Source organism: Dermacentor albipictus, chromosome 6, assembly GCF_038994185.2.
Source record: "Dermacentor albipictus isolate Rhodes 1998 colony chromosome 6, USDA_Dalb.pri_finalv2, whole genome shotgun sequence".
NCBI lineage: Eukaryota > Metazoa > Arthropoda > Arachnida > Ixodida > Ixodidae > Dermacentor > Dermacentor albipictus.
In genome coordinates, this window is record NC_091826.1 from 78,056,898 (window position 1) to 78,073,557 (window position 16,660).

General features: G+C 47.3%; 1 protein-coding gene across 11 annotated transcripts in view; it reads right to left on the reverse strand.

The window, feature by feature from the left end:
* The window catches only part of HUWE1 (HECT, UBA and WWE domain containing E3 ubiquitin protein ligase 1), a 182,475-nt gene that overhangs the window by 115,984 nt on the left and 49,831 nt on the right, over positions 1–16,660 (reverse strand). For all 11 annotated transcript variants that reach the window (XM_070540895.1, XM_070540904.1, XM_070540900.1 and 8 more), the window contains 6 exons: positions 12,485–12,591; positions 12,067–12,168; positions 11,483–11,563; positions 8,108–8,214; positions 2,158–2,274; positions 1,470–1,622 (listed from right to left, as the gene is read on the reverse strand). In XM_070540895.1, the coding sequence (XP_070396996.1) occupies positions 1,470–1,622; positions 2,158–2,274; positions 8,108–8,214; positions 11,483–11,563; positions 12,067–12,168; positions 12,485–12,591 (667 nt within the window). The remainder of the gene's footprint in view (positions 1–1,469; positions 1,623–2,157; positions 2,275–8,107; positions 8,215–11,482; positions 11,564–12,066; positions 12,169–12,484; positions 12,592–16,660) is intronic.

Here is a 16,660-nt window from a genome sequence, read left to right on the forward strand (position 1 = left end):
TTTTTTCACCAGTGTGCTTAGGCTGGCCGCTAACAGAATTGTCCTTCCATCACGATGTAGCCAGTGCTCTTCATCCTCAACAGCTGTGCATCGAGTCAAAACGAAACGACTGTTTTGCGCAACCACTGCAGACAAAACTGCGGCCGCTATCAACATGATCATGGATGGTGACAAACCGTGGTGGCTACTGATGTGATCATGGATGGCGACTATTACGCAGTTATGAGGACCTGTGACCAAGGCACTTTAATGCGTGGTGGTAAACGCAGGAATAAAGGCTCTAAAGGCACAAATAGGCCCGAAGCACTCCGGCATTGCTGTCATTCACATAATATTGCCGCTGATGACTATGGAGACGTGGATTCTGCCGCTTCGTTTTCGTGGGATGCTAGTGCTGTTTTTGCTACTTTGTGTCGCACATTTGCGACATTCCATGCTCACCGAGCTCCGAGAGTTGTCCAAATTAACCAATGATCGGCCAAATAACTCCGAATTAACAAGAGTTTTATTGCACTAAATATGACTCGTCCTCTGCCAGAACCAGAGGACGAGTTCGAATTCTCAGATTATTGAACTTAACGAGGGTCGAATGATTGAGGTTTTACTACATAAAATCCAGATGTAAAATGCTTGCAACATCAACACTAATTGTTTCTTTGATTGACTGGATTATTACACAGTGACATATAATTCAGATACTTTCCCTGGTCTCATGAAATCCAAAGTAACTTATCTCGTGACCTCATGCTTAGCAGCGTAACACCATAGCCGCCAAGCCACAGCAGCGTGTAGTATGACCATTCTCGCGAAGACTAGAGCAACAAAACAATGTCAAAACTGCTTCTGCTGCATTTCAGCTAAAGTTAGAGTTGTCTAAAACGTCAAATGCGTTTTTCTCAGTTTGGTGATTTTACACACCACACTCAGCCTAACGGGTATTTTTCTATGTTGATGGTGTTGAGCGACTGACAAATCTGGTGTCGTTGCATTTACACTGTGATGATCAAGGGAGATGCTACTTATTTTACTATAGGATTATTTCACAAATTAGAATCAGGAATTGTTACGAGAGAAAATTATTAAAAATATTCACAGTAAATGTTGCTGGGTTTATTACCTACAGGATGCTTTCAAATAAATAAAGAAAACACAGAGTAAGTCTTTAGCATTGGGGTCATGCAATTCTTTTTTCTTAGCCAGATGAAATTGCTAAAAAGTCCTATGAGAAATATGCATCAAATCAAACATTCAAATGTCACTACTTTTTGAACAAGTGCTGCCATCAAAAAACTAATTGTGGATTTGAAAAAAAACTGATAAACAAACTGCAATTAGATTGAACCACAATATCAAAAAAAGATTCTTAAAACCCATGTGCCCCTTATCAGCATTTTGCATGTGGCACTCAGTTCATGTAGTCCCCTAAAACATACGCGAGGGGTTCAACGGCATTTAAGAAAAAGCCTCACTTTGATGATAGCTGCGGTGGCATCCACTCGCAGACTCGGCTGATGCCTCATGAGTTCGTCCATGGCATTACCCAGGTTGGACGCCGTGTCCCCCATTGGGTCTGACGAACGGCGCCGACGCATGGCAGCCAGGTAGTCTGGTGACAGTAGAACCTGGGGGTATGAAACGAGGCACACTCAGCAATAGTTACAACACACATCGCACGACGCCCAAGCCGTACCACCATCTGCACACATAACAGACCAACAGGTGGCACATCCATCCTTTGTTAACAAGATCCTTGAGCCTTTGGCTGGACCACACCAATATCCGAACATAAAAGCTGACACAAAACGTGTTGTCAAGAAAATTTCAGAAGCCCTCAATGGATTACATTCATTCACCAAACAGCCCATAGCAAGGTTCATAAAAAAACAACACACTGGAAGTTCCATGATAGAACAGGAGATAGGCTAAGGACAAGTCAAAACAGCAATTGCAACTCGCCAAGGCCATGCTGATGCACATTACCGCGGGCAAACCCAATCATGCATTTACACCATCTACTTTCCCGATCACCTCGTGGCTCCTTTTGCTTATTGTGACTGTTTAGTCAAAATAAACATACAAACAACTTTAGCCTACATGACATTCTAAGTAACAAAAGGCATTCAAATGAGCCCTAATGGAACACAAAGAGGCGCTCACCTTGAAGAGTCGTTCAAACGGTCGACAGGCAACAAAAGCTTGCAAGCCCCGGGCATTGAGGCACAATGCGCTGAACACGTTGGGTAGGGACGCTAGCACTTCCCTAGTTGCTGGTACCTGCCATAGTGCAAGAGATCGCGCAGGGTTAGTGAAAAATAAAGCCTAACAATCAAACAAAAGTGACACAAATAAGACAGCAGAGAGAGACTTATAGCATTTCACTGCCACTAGGCCATTCGCCTACTGCCTTGGCCATCTACAACCTCAACATGTGCTAGCTAAACTGTACCCCACAAGATGACGTTCAGCAGACTCGCGTTTGATGTTCGCCTTCCCCACACAGCTTGCGCATCTCCTGTCGTTCAGCTTCCCCGCGCAACGTACATGCAATTGTGCAAGTCATTTCGTGGTTACGTAGCTGCAACGAGAGTTAGCACGAGTGTTTCGATGCGAACAGCACGTGATGGCATGGACAACTTGGGTGCAAGTGGAACCTGGTTCCTTCTCTTTGGCTTCAAGACATCGGCATGCATCGATTGACCACGAGCTCAGCGGTGTGGTTTGGTCTAACCAGCAGAAGGCTTCCCTTCAGCTTCAAAGCATCGGTGAACATAATTGCTCAGACATTTGCAAGACTGCATCTGTGAATGACTTAGGCCTCTATTGATGTCTGGCATGTGTGAATATTCACTCGGTAACCCTGAATGGCAAGTCATGTGCTTCGAAGAGAAGAACTGTTCCTCCTATGTACAGCAGTGAACAAAAAGATCGAATATTTTGCATTTTGAGTGCGCTGAGCTAAACTGCTCATAAACCTGATGCTGCATTATGTCGGACAGCTAACCTAGTAACGTAGATATGCTCTGCCATGTTAAGTTATTCACACCACATAGCGCACGGTGCACACAACTTGTGTATTCCAAGAATGTATCATACGGAAACCATATGCATTAACCAGTATGTGACAATATCTGCGTACCGGTACGAGAAATTTTAGCAAGTATAGAGGTTAGCCAAGTGAAATGCTTGGCATGCTAATGCAGGTTTACACTTTATCACTTGAAATCACAGGAGAGAAAAAAAAAATGCGCTCACACACACACTGGCACACAAACTTGGAAATGTAAGCAACAGTGAGCATCATGAAATGAACAGTGGGAAGTGGAGCTCTATGGCACTGTCGATAAACAACATGTTATCCCTCTCCCTTTCACTGCAACAGCACACATCCTACTTGACACTATCCAAGAAAAAAGAAGCAACCGATAGCTTGCAAATGCAAGTTAATTAATTTTTCACACGAAGCCACGATAGCACATCTTTTTGTTCACTGCTGTATATCAGCTAGCTGGCACTGTTGCATAATGTGCCAACATGCACCTGGTGCTGCTTATGTGGCACACACAAAGCTGACAGACAGACACAGGCCGACAGCAGTGAAGGGACAGTGGCAGCAGTATACTGAAACTTTCTAATAAGGCAATGCTGCCCTGAGCAGGAACAGAAAAAGAACACAGGGCGAACAGAGCACATGATGCTTGAAGCTATCAACACTACAACAATGCGAAGTGCAAAAGCACCAGCAAGTATACCAAGTAAATATTTACAACTGCCTAGTGCCAAGCACTTACAGTTTGCCTTCACAAACCATAAACAATGGGCTGGGTCATGTACCCTTACTGCGGCAGCAAAGTATACCTCTGAAAAGTATGTGCGAGGATCACATCTGCTAACACATACACAAACACTAAAATAACTGTCTCGTAAAATTAGCCAATAGCAATAATGGCTACCCATGAAAAAAATTACCATTTCTCATCTCTGATGTTAAATAACCATATGCAGCACATAGGCCAGTGCGTTATAGCTTTTGGATGGACAAGAAAAGTCAGACGAAGTGCTACTCTGTCTCGATTCATGGCCAATTCTCTGCAGCACACACCACAAACAGGTTAGAAGAATTCATGTTTCATCAGTTAAGGGGGGACGCGGCCCTTGAAAACCGAAAAATCGCGAAAAAGGCGATTTTTGAAAAACCATAGTTTTGGTTTGTATGTCTCATAAACTACCTGTTCTGTAATTATCAGCACCTAATTCAACCGTAAAGTACCAAAAAAGACGCTACCTTAAAGGCCACCACGGCCCACAAAACACGCGCAAATGCCGAAATAAAGTCAAACTTCGCGCGCGCGCCATTCCCGGCCCATGCGGCCTGCCCACGCCATCTTGGTGTCATTTTGACCGTGGATTCTTTGTCTCTACTTTGCCGCCCTGCAAAATGGCATCGTCGGCGTGGTTGAGGCGCTATTGGCGTTTTCCCGCGATGTGATGCTGAGCGCTGATTGGCCGGAGCAGCGCGTTCAAATCCCGCGGGCTAACGCGCGCCAGCCATTGGCTGCTGCGCGGGCGGCGGCTGCTCAAATCTCGCGGGATGAAGCGTGCCTGCCATTGGCTGCTGCGCGGGCGGCGGCGGCGGCTGCTCCCTTTGATGCCGCGTTCGCGTCGCTGTTGCCCCTTGCTCCGTCCGCCTCAACATGAGCTTGCGAGCTGCACATCGCCTTGCGCTATCTTTTAGATTATTTGCTCAGCTTTCTTTTTTTTCTTTCGCTAGTTCTTCGCTGCACGCGATGCCAGCAAAGCCCAAGACAGTGCAGATGTTCGGTGCACGGGAGCGCGATATGCGTCTTGTACGAGCATCGAACTTCCGATCTTCCGTAGCTAGTGCCGACTGCGTAGACGCTTTTCAGCGGCGAAACTGTGCTTTCGGCTGTCGCCAGTCGAAAATCCGACACACTTAGTGTGCCTGGAGCCGCAAGCGCTTTGGAGCCGCAAGCGCAAGTGCTTTCTAATAAAAAAAAACACGTGTTCAACTTTAAGGCCCGTTTTCTCGGAATGGCTAGTAGTGGTGCTGGGGAAGGCGATATCTCAAGAACCGCTCTTCAAATTTGTATGCCGTTTTTTTTATTCTGTTCCTGGATGACTTTGCCAGGGGGTAACAGGCTTGTTTTTTTGAAAGCTGGTGCAGTTAATTTATAATAAGCAATTAATTATTGATGAATGTGGTCATTAATGGCTACATCAAATTCAAAGTTGTCTTAAAATTTTTTGGAGGGGAAATTAAAGAAAAGGGCTCTTTAGCCCCCTGGGATATCTATCAAGGGATCATCACAGTGAATTTCAGCTTCCTACGATGTCCTGGCATTTCTCCAGGCTCTTCCTCAGGCATATACATGAATCACCTAGTTAGACCTCAATAACTCTGGAACTAATAAACATATCTTCATGGAACTTTGCAGTTCCTTATAGTTCGGTGGTGTGAACCTACCCTGAAAGTTTCATCTGAATATCTTAGAAAATAAGAAAGTTCGGGCTCCAGGGTAGCCTCCGCCCTTAACTATGTGAAACCAAGCCCTACGGAAACTGAATAGAGGCTGCCTTGCTTCCACAGCCACAAGAATGTTCGGTGAACTTCACACACACTGGCCTCTTCCATGCCTTGCACTCCAAGATGCAACCCCACAGTAAGCAACTGTTTACTGCTGCTAATAATCAAATACAGTCGATCCCGAATATATTGAATTATTGCCTATATCGAACAGTTGAAAAATCCCCTTGGGAATCCCATGCAAAAGTATAGCGCTATTGTTCGCGTATATAGTACTCCCGTGCACGGCATATTGATGTATCGAACTCAATGCTGAGCAACGCCCCAACAAGTGCGCTTCTCCCGCCATACCCCACCCCTGCAAGTGTGCTTGTCCCACCGCTCCCACTCCCACAAGTGCGCTTCTCCTCACAAAGATCTCGCGATGTTCCCGCGACCTCGCGGGCGCCACCCCACTGAGAAAGGGGCGTGTGGGTAAAAGGCACGTGACGAGGAGCACTTGGAGTGTGACTGGGTGTGAAAGGGAAGCGAGAGGGAGGAACCACGCTGAGCGCAGGCAGCCGTTTCGTATGTTTTGGTTGGCTGACACTGCTGGCACAGAGAGACGAACGAGGTCAGTGCAGCTTGGGCTTGTGGTAGTGCGGAGACGCGGAGCGGTGCGTCTTTCGATTCGCTTTGTTCCTTTTATTCACGTGGCGAACGCGAAGGCTTGAGACTTGTGTGGTGCAGTCCGTTTTTTTTTCCGCTTTTGGCACGTGTGCCATGGCCGTGAAAAAAAGCAAGAATTTGGATTTTTAGACAAAGGCGGGCATCATTCGACGGGTGGAGGCTGGCGAGAAAACGTCGTCGGTCACCGCGGCATTCAGAATTCCTCGCAACACCCCGAGTACGGTCCTCAAGAACAAAGCCGATGTTAAGCTGAAGGCAGTGCAGTCCAGTTGATGATGATATGTAGTGTTTATTGGTGCAAGGGCCAAGTGTGGCCAAAGAGCGCCATGCCAGTTGCCCTGGAGCATGTCGTGTGCGCGTCCCAACCTTTGACAAGGTCGAGAAGGCAAATGCTGGCTGGTGCTTGGAACGACGTGAAGAAAAGCACAATTGTGAACTGCTTCCGCAAAGCAGGCTTTGTGGTAGCTGCAGATGACGGATGTCTTGACAGTGAACATGACGCTGGATGCCTGGACAGCAAATTCCGCAAGCTCTCGGCATTCCCAGGCACCATCCCAGGCAGCGTTACAGCAGGCAATTTCGACAGCACTGACGACGGCGTGCAAGCTGTAGCAGATCGCGCTGATGCGGAGATTGTGGCTGACATCATGGGTGAGGAAGACGCAGACTCGAGCAGCAGCGAAGGTTCTGATGAAGAGGACCAACGACTATGCACTGCAGCTGAACTTGCATCAGCTTTCAGCGTCATTCGCCGCTGTTGTGGCACAATGGAAGGAGCTGGCCTTTCTCATTTGGACACTGTCAAAAAGCTTGAGGACAGCTTAATCAACTTGATGGTGCACAAGAAAAAGCAAGCAAACGTCGCAGACTTTTTTTCTTCCGAAATAAAGTACTCTAGTCTTCGTGCTGTGTTTTTGTTTTTTTACGTGCGTTAGAGGCACAGATCGGTAAGTTCACGTTAGTCACGACATCTGGAAACTGCCTTCAGATGTGTGGAGCTGTTAGAGAAGCTTTTGACATGCATATTTTATATTTCGAACTATTTCGCCATCCCCTTTGAGTTCGATATATCCAGAATCGACTGTACACGCAAAGGTGGTTCACGGATAATGCCCAATGACCAAACAATTTGAACAGTTGAGCTGAAAAAGAAAAGTCTCACTGCAATCAGTATTTTAAAGACAATGCACGGACATGACAGGAGATTGTTGTATGAAACGTACATTCATTTTGCGTTCAGTTACAGCTCGCAAAATTGGCTTAGGCCGCACTGAATTGCATTGATCACCCCTGTAAATCAATTTCACTGCCACTTCATCCTGCCTAGAGTCGTCAGCTGCACCCGGCAGGTGACGATACAAGCGGGGCCTAGGCCAATCACGCGAGGCGACACTGAATGCAAACTGAACGCGTTTCCAAAAACGAGCTCCGATCGCGCCCCTGGTGGTCTTAAGTCGACCACCAGGGGCACAATCAGAGATTGTGCTACTTCAGCCTGCCTACCGTGGTGGAAGAGGACAGCGTGGAGTCTCATGTCTTCTTAATAAACGTACTGCTCGAATTCAAGGCTGCTGGTACTTTACGTGTGTCCACAGAGATACCAACAAGGTCTTCTTTACTAAACACATGTCCTCCTTTACACGAAATCAAAGGAGAGCAATTTTTTCTAAAACGAAGGCTGCTCTGCATGAAAAGCGATAAGAAATGAAGTTCAAGGGTCGTACTATGTATGAAATGTTTTCATTTTCCCTCTTCCTTGCCTTTTGGCATTGGTTTGCATGGAATCGACATACCTGCCCTTTTGGCATTTTTTCACTACTGCACCGTGCACAATGCATCCTTTGTTAAAACGGAGCACTTGAAACCACAAACCAAGATCACAAAAGTGAAACCCACCTCTTTCACTAGAAGGGCATGGAGAACAACATCTGTGAGGCCATTGTCCTGCAGCGAGGACAGGAGTGACGGTTCTTGGAAGACATACACTGTGACCACGTCGGTGGCTGCAACGAAAGTGATCGAAATTGATAAACACAGGCGTTCCTTTTCAAATTCACAAGGTGAAACAGCACCAGAATGAGACAAGATGAGACTGAACAGACAGGGTGGACTTTATCCGACTCTTTAGAGAGGCAAGAAAAATCCCAAACGGTCACTGCCAACTGATTATACAGCGAAATCTTGATACAATAAACTTCAGAGAACTGTGGCAAATTGTTCGTTATTCTGAAAGGTCGTTATAGCGAAAGCCCCAAAATTAACCACCATCAACAGCAGCAGCAGCAGCCTCTTTTATGTCCACTGCAGGACGAAGGCCTCTCCCCGCGATCTCCAATTACAGTCGCCGACCGATTTTCCGGACTCCAAAAATTCGGACATGCCCGATTATTCGGTCAGCTTCGCGGCACCGCCATTCTCCCCATAGACCATAATGTATAACAACTGCCGAAAGTTCGGACACCTTGCAACCTCTCGTCTGATTTTTCGGACACTCCTTGAGCCAACTCGGTCGAGAGCACCATGCACCGACTCTGACCGGTGCATGGTTCCATACATTGTTCGACTTGCTGAACGCCATGTTTGTTTTGAACAGAGCTTCCTTGCTGCCCCACGAAGTGGCGCTACTGGAAATCCCCGCTCATCATCATCGTTTCTGCCTGGTTAGAGTGGCTCTGCAGCAGTTCCGGTTTCAGCTTAGTAAGCCATGTCAAGACAATCCAGCAGCTTATTTGTTTCTTCTCGCACGACGCTGCGAGCAGGCCACGTTTTTCGTTTGTGCGCTGTGTCGAGGTTTCGGTGATCCAACGCGGTGTACGGAAACATCGCGTCAAGTGTCTAATGGCGCCGACAGTGCCCGCACAGACTTCGCTGGGGAATGCCGGCTAGCGGATGCCGGGAGGCCTAAGTCGCCTTCCGATGTGCGCCCCACCTGACGCGGAAAATGTTCTTCCGAGACCTACGCAGTGGTTGCATTGCGGTTCCGGACACCGTCCCATTTGAAAGTTTCATAGGTGCTGACACTGCTGTATTGACATGCGCAGAACTCGACGACGGCAAGATCATTCGTCAGGTTTCTGCTGCACCGCCGGACGATGACTCAGAGTCGGAAGATTACTCACCATGTGCTACGCTGCCGTCGCATGTGGAGCGTGTACAAGCAGTGACTGTGCTATCAGCCGCTAATAGTGACCGTACGACCCTCTCCGAGATTCAGGCTTAAATATCTGATTGCGCGTAAACGGAACAGCGTGCAATGGCGCATTCACGCTTTCTTCCAAGCCTACTGCCAAGCCCAAATAAGTGCGTGGAAATAAAGGATTTCATTTTTTTTTCTTAATCTGCTTTTTCGGACACCTGTTTATTCGGACATTTTCGCAGTCCCCGTGAGGTCCGAATAAACGGTCGGCGACTGTACCCCTGTCCTGCGCCAGCCGATTCCAACTAGCACCCGCAAATTGCCTAATTTCGTCGCACCACCTAGTCTTCTGTCGCCTACTGCGCTTCGCTCCTCTTGGTACCCATTCAGTCACCCTAATGGTCCAACGGTTATTTACTCTACGCATTACATGACCTGCCCAGCGCTATTTTTTTCTCTTCGTGTCAATTAACCATTCCGCCCATAAACAGTTGTCACTACATGAGCTATCCATGAAAATGTCAGTGTTGGCTCTTGGTCCGCACTGTTGCTATTTTCCAGAGTCCGCCACCACGCACCAACGAAGCACCACATAAGAGTGGTGCGCATGAGACAGACGCTGACGCCGAGAAGTCCACCAACAAACGAGAACCTCCATGTCGCCTTCAAAGCACAATGTTACTTGTCATTTGTTCGTTTTTCACATTCCATGCCGTAAAAACCACAACTGTCTCGCTGGAGGCGGACACCTGGACAATTCCAAAGCGAAAGCGTGCGTAAATGTCACTATCAGGAAAGTGCCAAGTGCGAACATGTGGCATCTCCACGAGTATAGAGGTTACATTTCTCTGTGCACATAGCTAATATGGCCGCAGAAAGAACCGCAAAAGAAAGTCGCAAAACACAAGAGACGCGCCTCTGTTGCTAGGTAACGCTTGTCTGAGTGGAGCATGTGCTCCCAAAACCTGATGCGCCGTTGCCTCCACGACTGATCCGGCTGCCCTGAAGGATACAAGAAAATCTAAGCATCGCCAGGTTTCCGAATATTCATTCGTAGCAGTGAGGTGTTAACATGACAGAGAGACCGAATAATGATTGTTATTCTGAAAAGTTTCGTATTCTGAAGTTCGTAGTACTGAAGTACATCTACATTGAAACTATAAGCAGCCAGCATGGAATATCTGAAAAGTGGTTTCGTATTAACGAGGTTTCACTGCATTCAGATGAACTGGAGTTGGACTGGAGTTTGAAAATTTAACATTAATCTGAAGAGGTAAGCAAAATAAACCATGGCCAAATTTCAAGATTCTCAAGACTTGCTACAGTCATGCACAACGTTGACAGCAAATATTTTGCAACAGTTCCAATATTTCATCCCCGTAATGCCCAACATCTCCCTCGTGCTTCAACGAGTTTGATGCATTACTATTTCTATATATGCATAGGAAGCTTATTGCACAGAGCATAGTTGCACATTATGTTGGAGTTGCTTTTCAGTTATGGACAGTGCAGAAAATAGATTACTTATTAGTAACTACTGTACAAATAAAGCTTTAACTCGACATGTCCTTGAACAAACGTACTCTTCATATCCAAAAAATAAAGGCAAACAAGTTGTTCTAATTCTCCTTCGTGAAGAACCGTGTTTGGGCATTACAGGTATACAAAGGTGCAATTACTGCAGGCGCATCCAAACATTAGGCTGTTAGGTTTATGAAGAACAGTAAAATATGCATGCATTCTTTTGTTAGCATGCTAATGCTCATCCAAAAAATAAAAATTAAGTTTTGGGGCTGTACATCCCAAAATCGCGATCGGATTATGATGCATGGCATGGCGTGTAACTTAAGATTAATTTTGACTACCTAGGTTCGTTTAACATGCAGCCAATGCACGGTGCACAGGCGTTTCTGCATTTTGCCCCCATCAAAATGCGGCCACCAGCGGGGATTTGGTCCCCCAAGACCTCATGCTTAGCAGCCCAGCGCCATAGCTGCTAAGCCACCACTATTGCTGATCTAGTGATGCCCATCTGGTCACTTTCCTAAATACTCCTTTATGGAAAGCACCTTCCTCGGATCCAACAGCTGCTGGAAGGGCAGGAATTTGGTAGGAAAAAGAAAACAAGCACCTACCTAATAGGAACAAAGACGGACCATAGTACTCCGAGTTGCTAATGATGTGCTTCAACGAACGTGGCAAGGAGCCATCCATCACTGGGCACAAAGAAAAAGAATATGAGAACAATGCAGCATCAGAAATCACTCAAGTACACAGAAAGAAATTGGTAGTTTTAACAAAATTGAAGGAAGAGTCAAAATTACTTGGTTATATTCATTACTAGATGTACTGCAATGCAAGTCCTTAAGGATTTAAGGGGAGTCCCTTACTCCATCATATCCATCGGATGGTAGCTGTAGTCTATTTGAACCTCAAACTCGTTTCTCGATTCCAATAAAAAGTGTTTCAATGCCCCTTTAAAGAAAGTGTCAATGGAACTCCTTCAGTGAAATTCACCTGGCGCAGCTCCTTCGAGGCCAGGCTAATTTAATATAACCCTAGCGGGAGCAAGGGCTTTATAAACTTTACAACACAAAAAAGCCTGACCTTCACCGCCTCTCGATTTACAGAAAGAAACGGAGCCCGGGACCTGATTACAGAGAAGTCACTGTTTCACAGATTACATAAGACAGAAGCACAAAAATGAGATAACGCTCACAATGCCGTATGCTGTCCGCAAACGATGGGTCCTGGATCGCCTTCTTGAGAAAGTTGAGCATCGACTTGAGAAGGGCTGCCCGCTGAGGGAAGCACTGCAGGCCTGGAAAAGACAGGACTGATGTTTAGAAAAAGAAGTTGCTCAGATTTCCCATTACGAGTGACAGCCAATGTTGGCACAGGCATTAAGCAGCACATTCAGAGTGCAGTATAGAAAGCATTGTGCATAGGCAGAATCTATCGTGTGGGCAAAAGTAATCAAGTGACACAAAATTAAAGCTTTCTTTTCGTACACCAAAATGACATTGTGTTTGAGATGGTGTCGCATGGCAAATAAAATCATACACGCATATTATGGCAATGACGATAATGGTAATAACACTTAAGCAACATTTTCACTGCATTTAGCAAGATCTCACCTCTGCGGATTTCTGGTTCCTCGTCTGCATCGCTGGATGCAACGGCTGATGTTGGCAATGCACCTTCCATGCTATCAACACCAACATCACCCCTGGCTGATGTGGAGCTGCACAAAGAGTCACTAATGAAGATTCATATGCAAGAGGTCAAAACAAACATTGCCATGTCATTCAGCTAGCACTACACCGTGAACACTCCCTATAAACCCCGTCTACAAGTTGCCGCAATTTAGTGACGCGTTCTGGCGACATTCTCAGACAATCACATTCGGAAATACAGTTCAATCTCGATAATTTGAATTCGGAGGGGCCCAAAAATTTGTTAGAATTAAACAGAGTTCGAATTAAAGGGCCCCTGAAACGGTTCGGACAAATTTTGTAGGCGCGTAGGGTACAGCTTGAGTAGAACATTCGCACCACAATTTAAGTGAAGCGTTACGTATTAATGGAGCTGCAAGCGATTAGAAGTTACCCTCCTCCCTAGCTATGCTTTTCCACCTCAACTCGCTTGCCGAGCGAGCGGCGCTAAGCTCCGCCTTCACTGGTTCAGCGTCACGATGCGACGCCATATCGTTCACTTCCGGTTGTTTAGGAGCACGCCCCCTCCCGCGCGAGACCTCTCCGCTAGCCGCTTGGCCGTCGACCGAGAGCTATCGAAGCAGCGTGCGTTGTGAGCATTCTGTCGTAGCGCCAAACGTGTCCGGTACTCCGCTAAAAACAGGCAAGCTGGTCATTTCGGCAAATGACTGGAGGCACAAACTCAAGCTGATGAAGGAACTTTAGCATAGACATACGTGAGCAGCCTGCTCGGTCTGCATGGTCCAGACACTTGCTGGCGCAGCGCTTAACCAGTCAAACAAAGCGCTAATATTGCTCTAACCAAGTGTAAGCATTTTAAACATTTATAAATCAACGTGTTGATGATTACACTCCTGCGAAAAATACACACCAGCAGCAAAGAAGAATACACTTCGTTGCTGCTACTGTGTATGGTTATTGGGAACATTGGTTGCGCTTACTAGACAATCACATGAAAGAAGACAGGACAGGCGCATGGTTGAGCTCATGGTTGAGCTCTGTGCCACCAGGTGGCTGCACCGTGCAGACCATTTGCATGTGCCCTTCTGCTCATCTCGTGGCTCATCCCGGCACAGTCAAGCGGCCAGACCCTGTCCCCTTGCGCTTGCGTTTGCCCTAATACTGGACTCGCGAAACGGTATTGCGTTAGTAATCTTCCGGTGTAAAGTGACGGCCACAAACACGTGGCGCCGATCGGATACCGGCAGTCCCATGCGCAGCAGCCAGTTCGCTTGTATACTGCCTTGCAGAGGGACACGATGTCGCAGCTTGACATATTGCCAGTCGCTAGGTTTGCAGTCCACAAGGCAACAAAGTCGAATCATAGTGCTCGCGAAAACACAGACCGACTCTTACCGCGGAGCTCTCGCCAAATGGAGTACGTTGTAACACAAGCAGACGACACTTGCTGTGTGCCGGAAGTGCTGAAGTGTACCGAAAAATTGTTCTTGTGCATTCTCTTTATGTTACTTTCTTTTTATAAAAACAAATGAACTAACATTCCAACTATTACGAAGATTATTTGTTTACCATACAGTTGGAAAAATCATCGACCACGCGCCCTGGCCAGCCAATCGGATAGCTCACCCCACTGACGTCATATTGGGTTATTTCGGTCATATGGGTAGGGGCGGCTTAAAATTCCGCCGAGCAGTGCGCTGCGATCGGCAGCGATGTGCATTTTTAAAACCTTATAATAAATTACATGCTTTACGCAGAGCACTTAGATGCATCAAATAATGATCAGAAGGACCTACTCTAACGGCTCAGTACGTTTGTAGAAAATCGCCAAAATCGTTTCAGGGTCCCTTTAAGGGAGGACTTCTAGGTGCAGCACTGCGTTAGGTAGCGCATGTGTATTGTGCTAACAGACAAGTGAGTGCCAAGTTCTGGAAGTGTAACTTCAAGCCAGTGCGACGTGTGACTGCCGTGAAGCCATACTTCTAAGAGCACTGCCATGAAGCCACACTTCTAGGCAAAATTTCCACTGCTGTGAAGCTGCACGTCAAGGCAAAATTCACACAAACTGCACCCAGAGTTTACCGTTAAATGTTTAACTTTTTTGGCGTGAATAAAGCATTCCAAAATATGGCACTTGAAATGGGAGACGGGCCCAGCAGCTGGCGTGCAGCTTCGCCGTTAGGCTGAAACCGACGCCGCACAAGTGGCCGTGCTGCTGAGAGCACCATCGGCGGCGCAGTATGTTCGAATTAACTGGCGTAACTGTTTACTTGTTTGAATTACCAAGCATTTTCACAGATTGAAATACACACAATTTTTACAGGACCACAGCATCAATTCAAATAAACTGGGAGTTAAAAATACTGCGGTTCTACTACAGTCAAACCTCGATATATCGAACACGGATATATCGAATTATTGCGTATATCGAACACTTTCTATATCACGTGGAAAATCGCATGAATTGTTTATTTTTTATTTCGAATGGGGCCGGATGTAAAATGGATATATCGAACTCCGCCGCCACAGACCAAGTGCGCTCTGTTGACAGGAGGCAAGCTTTCCCGCAACACTCTCGAAGATAGCGGCGCAATACCGCGATAGGCGTTCCAGACTGCTGCGTATGACAGCTGCCCACATCGGTTGCGCCGAGGGCGGCATTTGAACGTAGCGGCGTACACACGCGGCGGCTTGGAGCCAGCACGACCGCCTCGATCACGCGCGCACGGCGGGCCCGCCGTGCGCGCGTGATTGAGGTAGCCATGGAGCCAGTTGGAGCGCTTTGTCGGTGCTGAGCCACGCAGCATGTGCATTGAGGACTTCGTTGGCGGTGACAACAGCACCGGAACAGTGGCGGAGTTAACAGACGTGGAGATCGCAGCAGAAGTGACTGCTGAGTGGCCAAACGAAGACGCTGCCGAGGCTGATCCAGCAAGCGCTGATGTTGCCCCGCTCCCGACTGCAACTGAGGCTGTAGCTGCTTTAGCCGTTGTACGCCGCTACTGCAGCGCAATAGAAGGCACTGGACTGTCTCTTGTGGACTGTTTGGACTATGTTGAGGACGCCATGGTCAAGCACGCGGTTGCCAATATGAAGCAGGCTACGCTGCTTCAGTACTTTCAGCGAACTAAATAAATAGTTTGTTTGAAGCTTCATGTGAGTATCTATTGCTTTCAGCGAACTAAATAAATACTTTGTTTGAAGCTTCATGTGAGTATCTATTGCGCTAGTTTTTGACGCGTTTTCTACGTGATTTTATATATCGAATTCTGGCTATATCGAACTATTTTGTGATCACCGCACTGTTCGACATATCGAGGTTCGACTGTACAGTCGCCGACCAATTTTCCGGACTCCGAAAATTCGGACATGCCCGATTATTCGGTCAGCTTCGCGGCACCGCCATTCTCCCCATAGACCATAATGTATAACAACTGCCGAAAGTTCGGACACTTTGCAACCTCTCGTCTGATTTTTCGGACTCTCCTTGAGCCAACTCGGTCGAGAGCACCGTGCACCGACTCTGACCGGTGCACGGTTCGACTTGCTGAACGCCATTTTTGTTTTGAACGAAGCTTCCTTGCTGCCCCACGAAGTGGCGCTACTGGAAATCCCCGCTCATCATCATCGTTTCCTGGTTCGATAGAGTGGCTCTGCAGCAGTTCCGGTTTCAGCTTAGTAAGCCATGTGAAGACAATCCAGCAGCTGATTTTTTTCTTCGCGCACGACGCTGCGAGCTGGCCGCATTTTTTCGTTTGTGTGACTGGTGTCGGCACGGCGGTGTTTGCTTTGTGTGCTGTGTCGAGGTTTCGGTGATCCAACGCGGCATACGGAAACATCGCGTCAAGTATCTAATGGCGCCGACAGTGCCCGCGCAGACTGCGCTGCGGAATGCCGGCAAGCGGGTGCCGGGAGGCCTAAGATTTGTCGCCTTCCGATGTGCTCCCTACCGACGCGGAAAATGTTCTGCCGAGACTTGCGCAGTGGTTGCATTGCGATTCCGGACACCGTCTCATTGACAGTTTCACAGGTGGTGACACTGCTGTACTGACATGCGCAGAACTCCACGACGGCGAGATCATTCGTCAGGTTTCTGCTGCACCGCTGGACGATGACCGAGTCGGAAGTTGACGCACC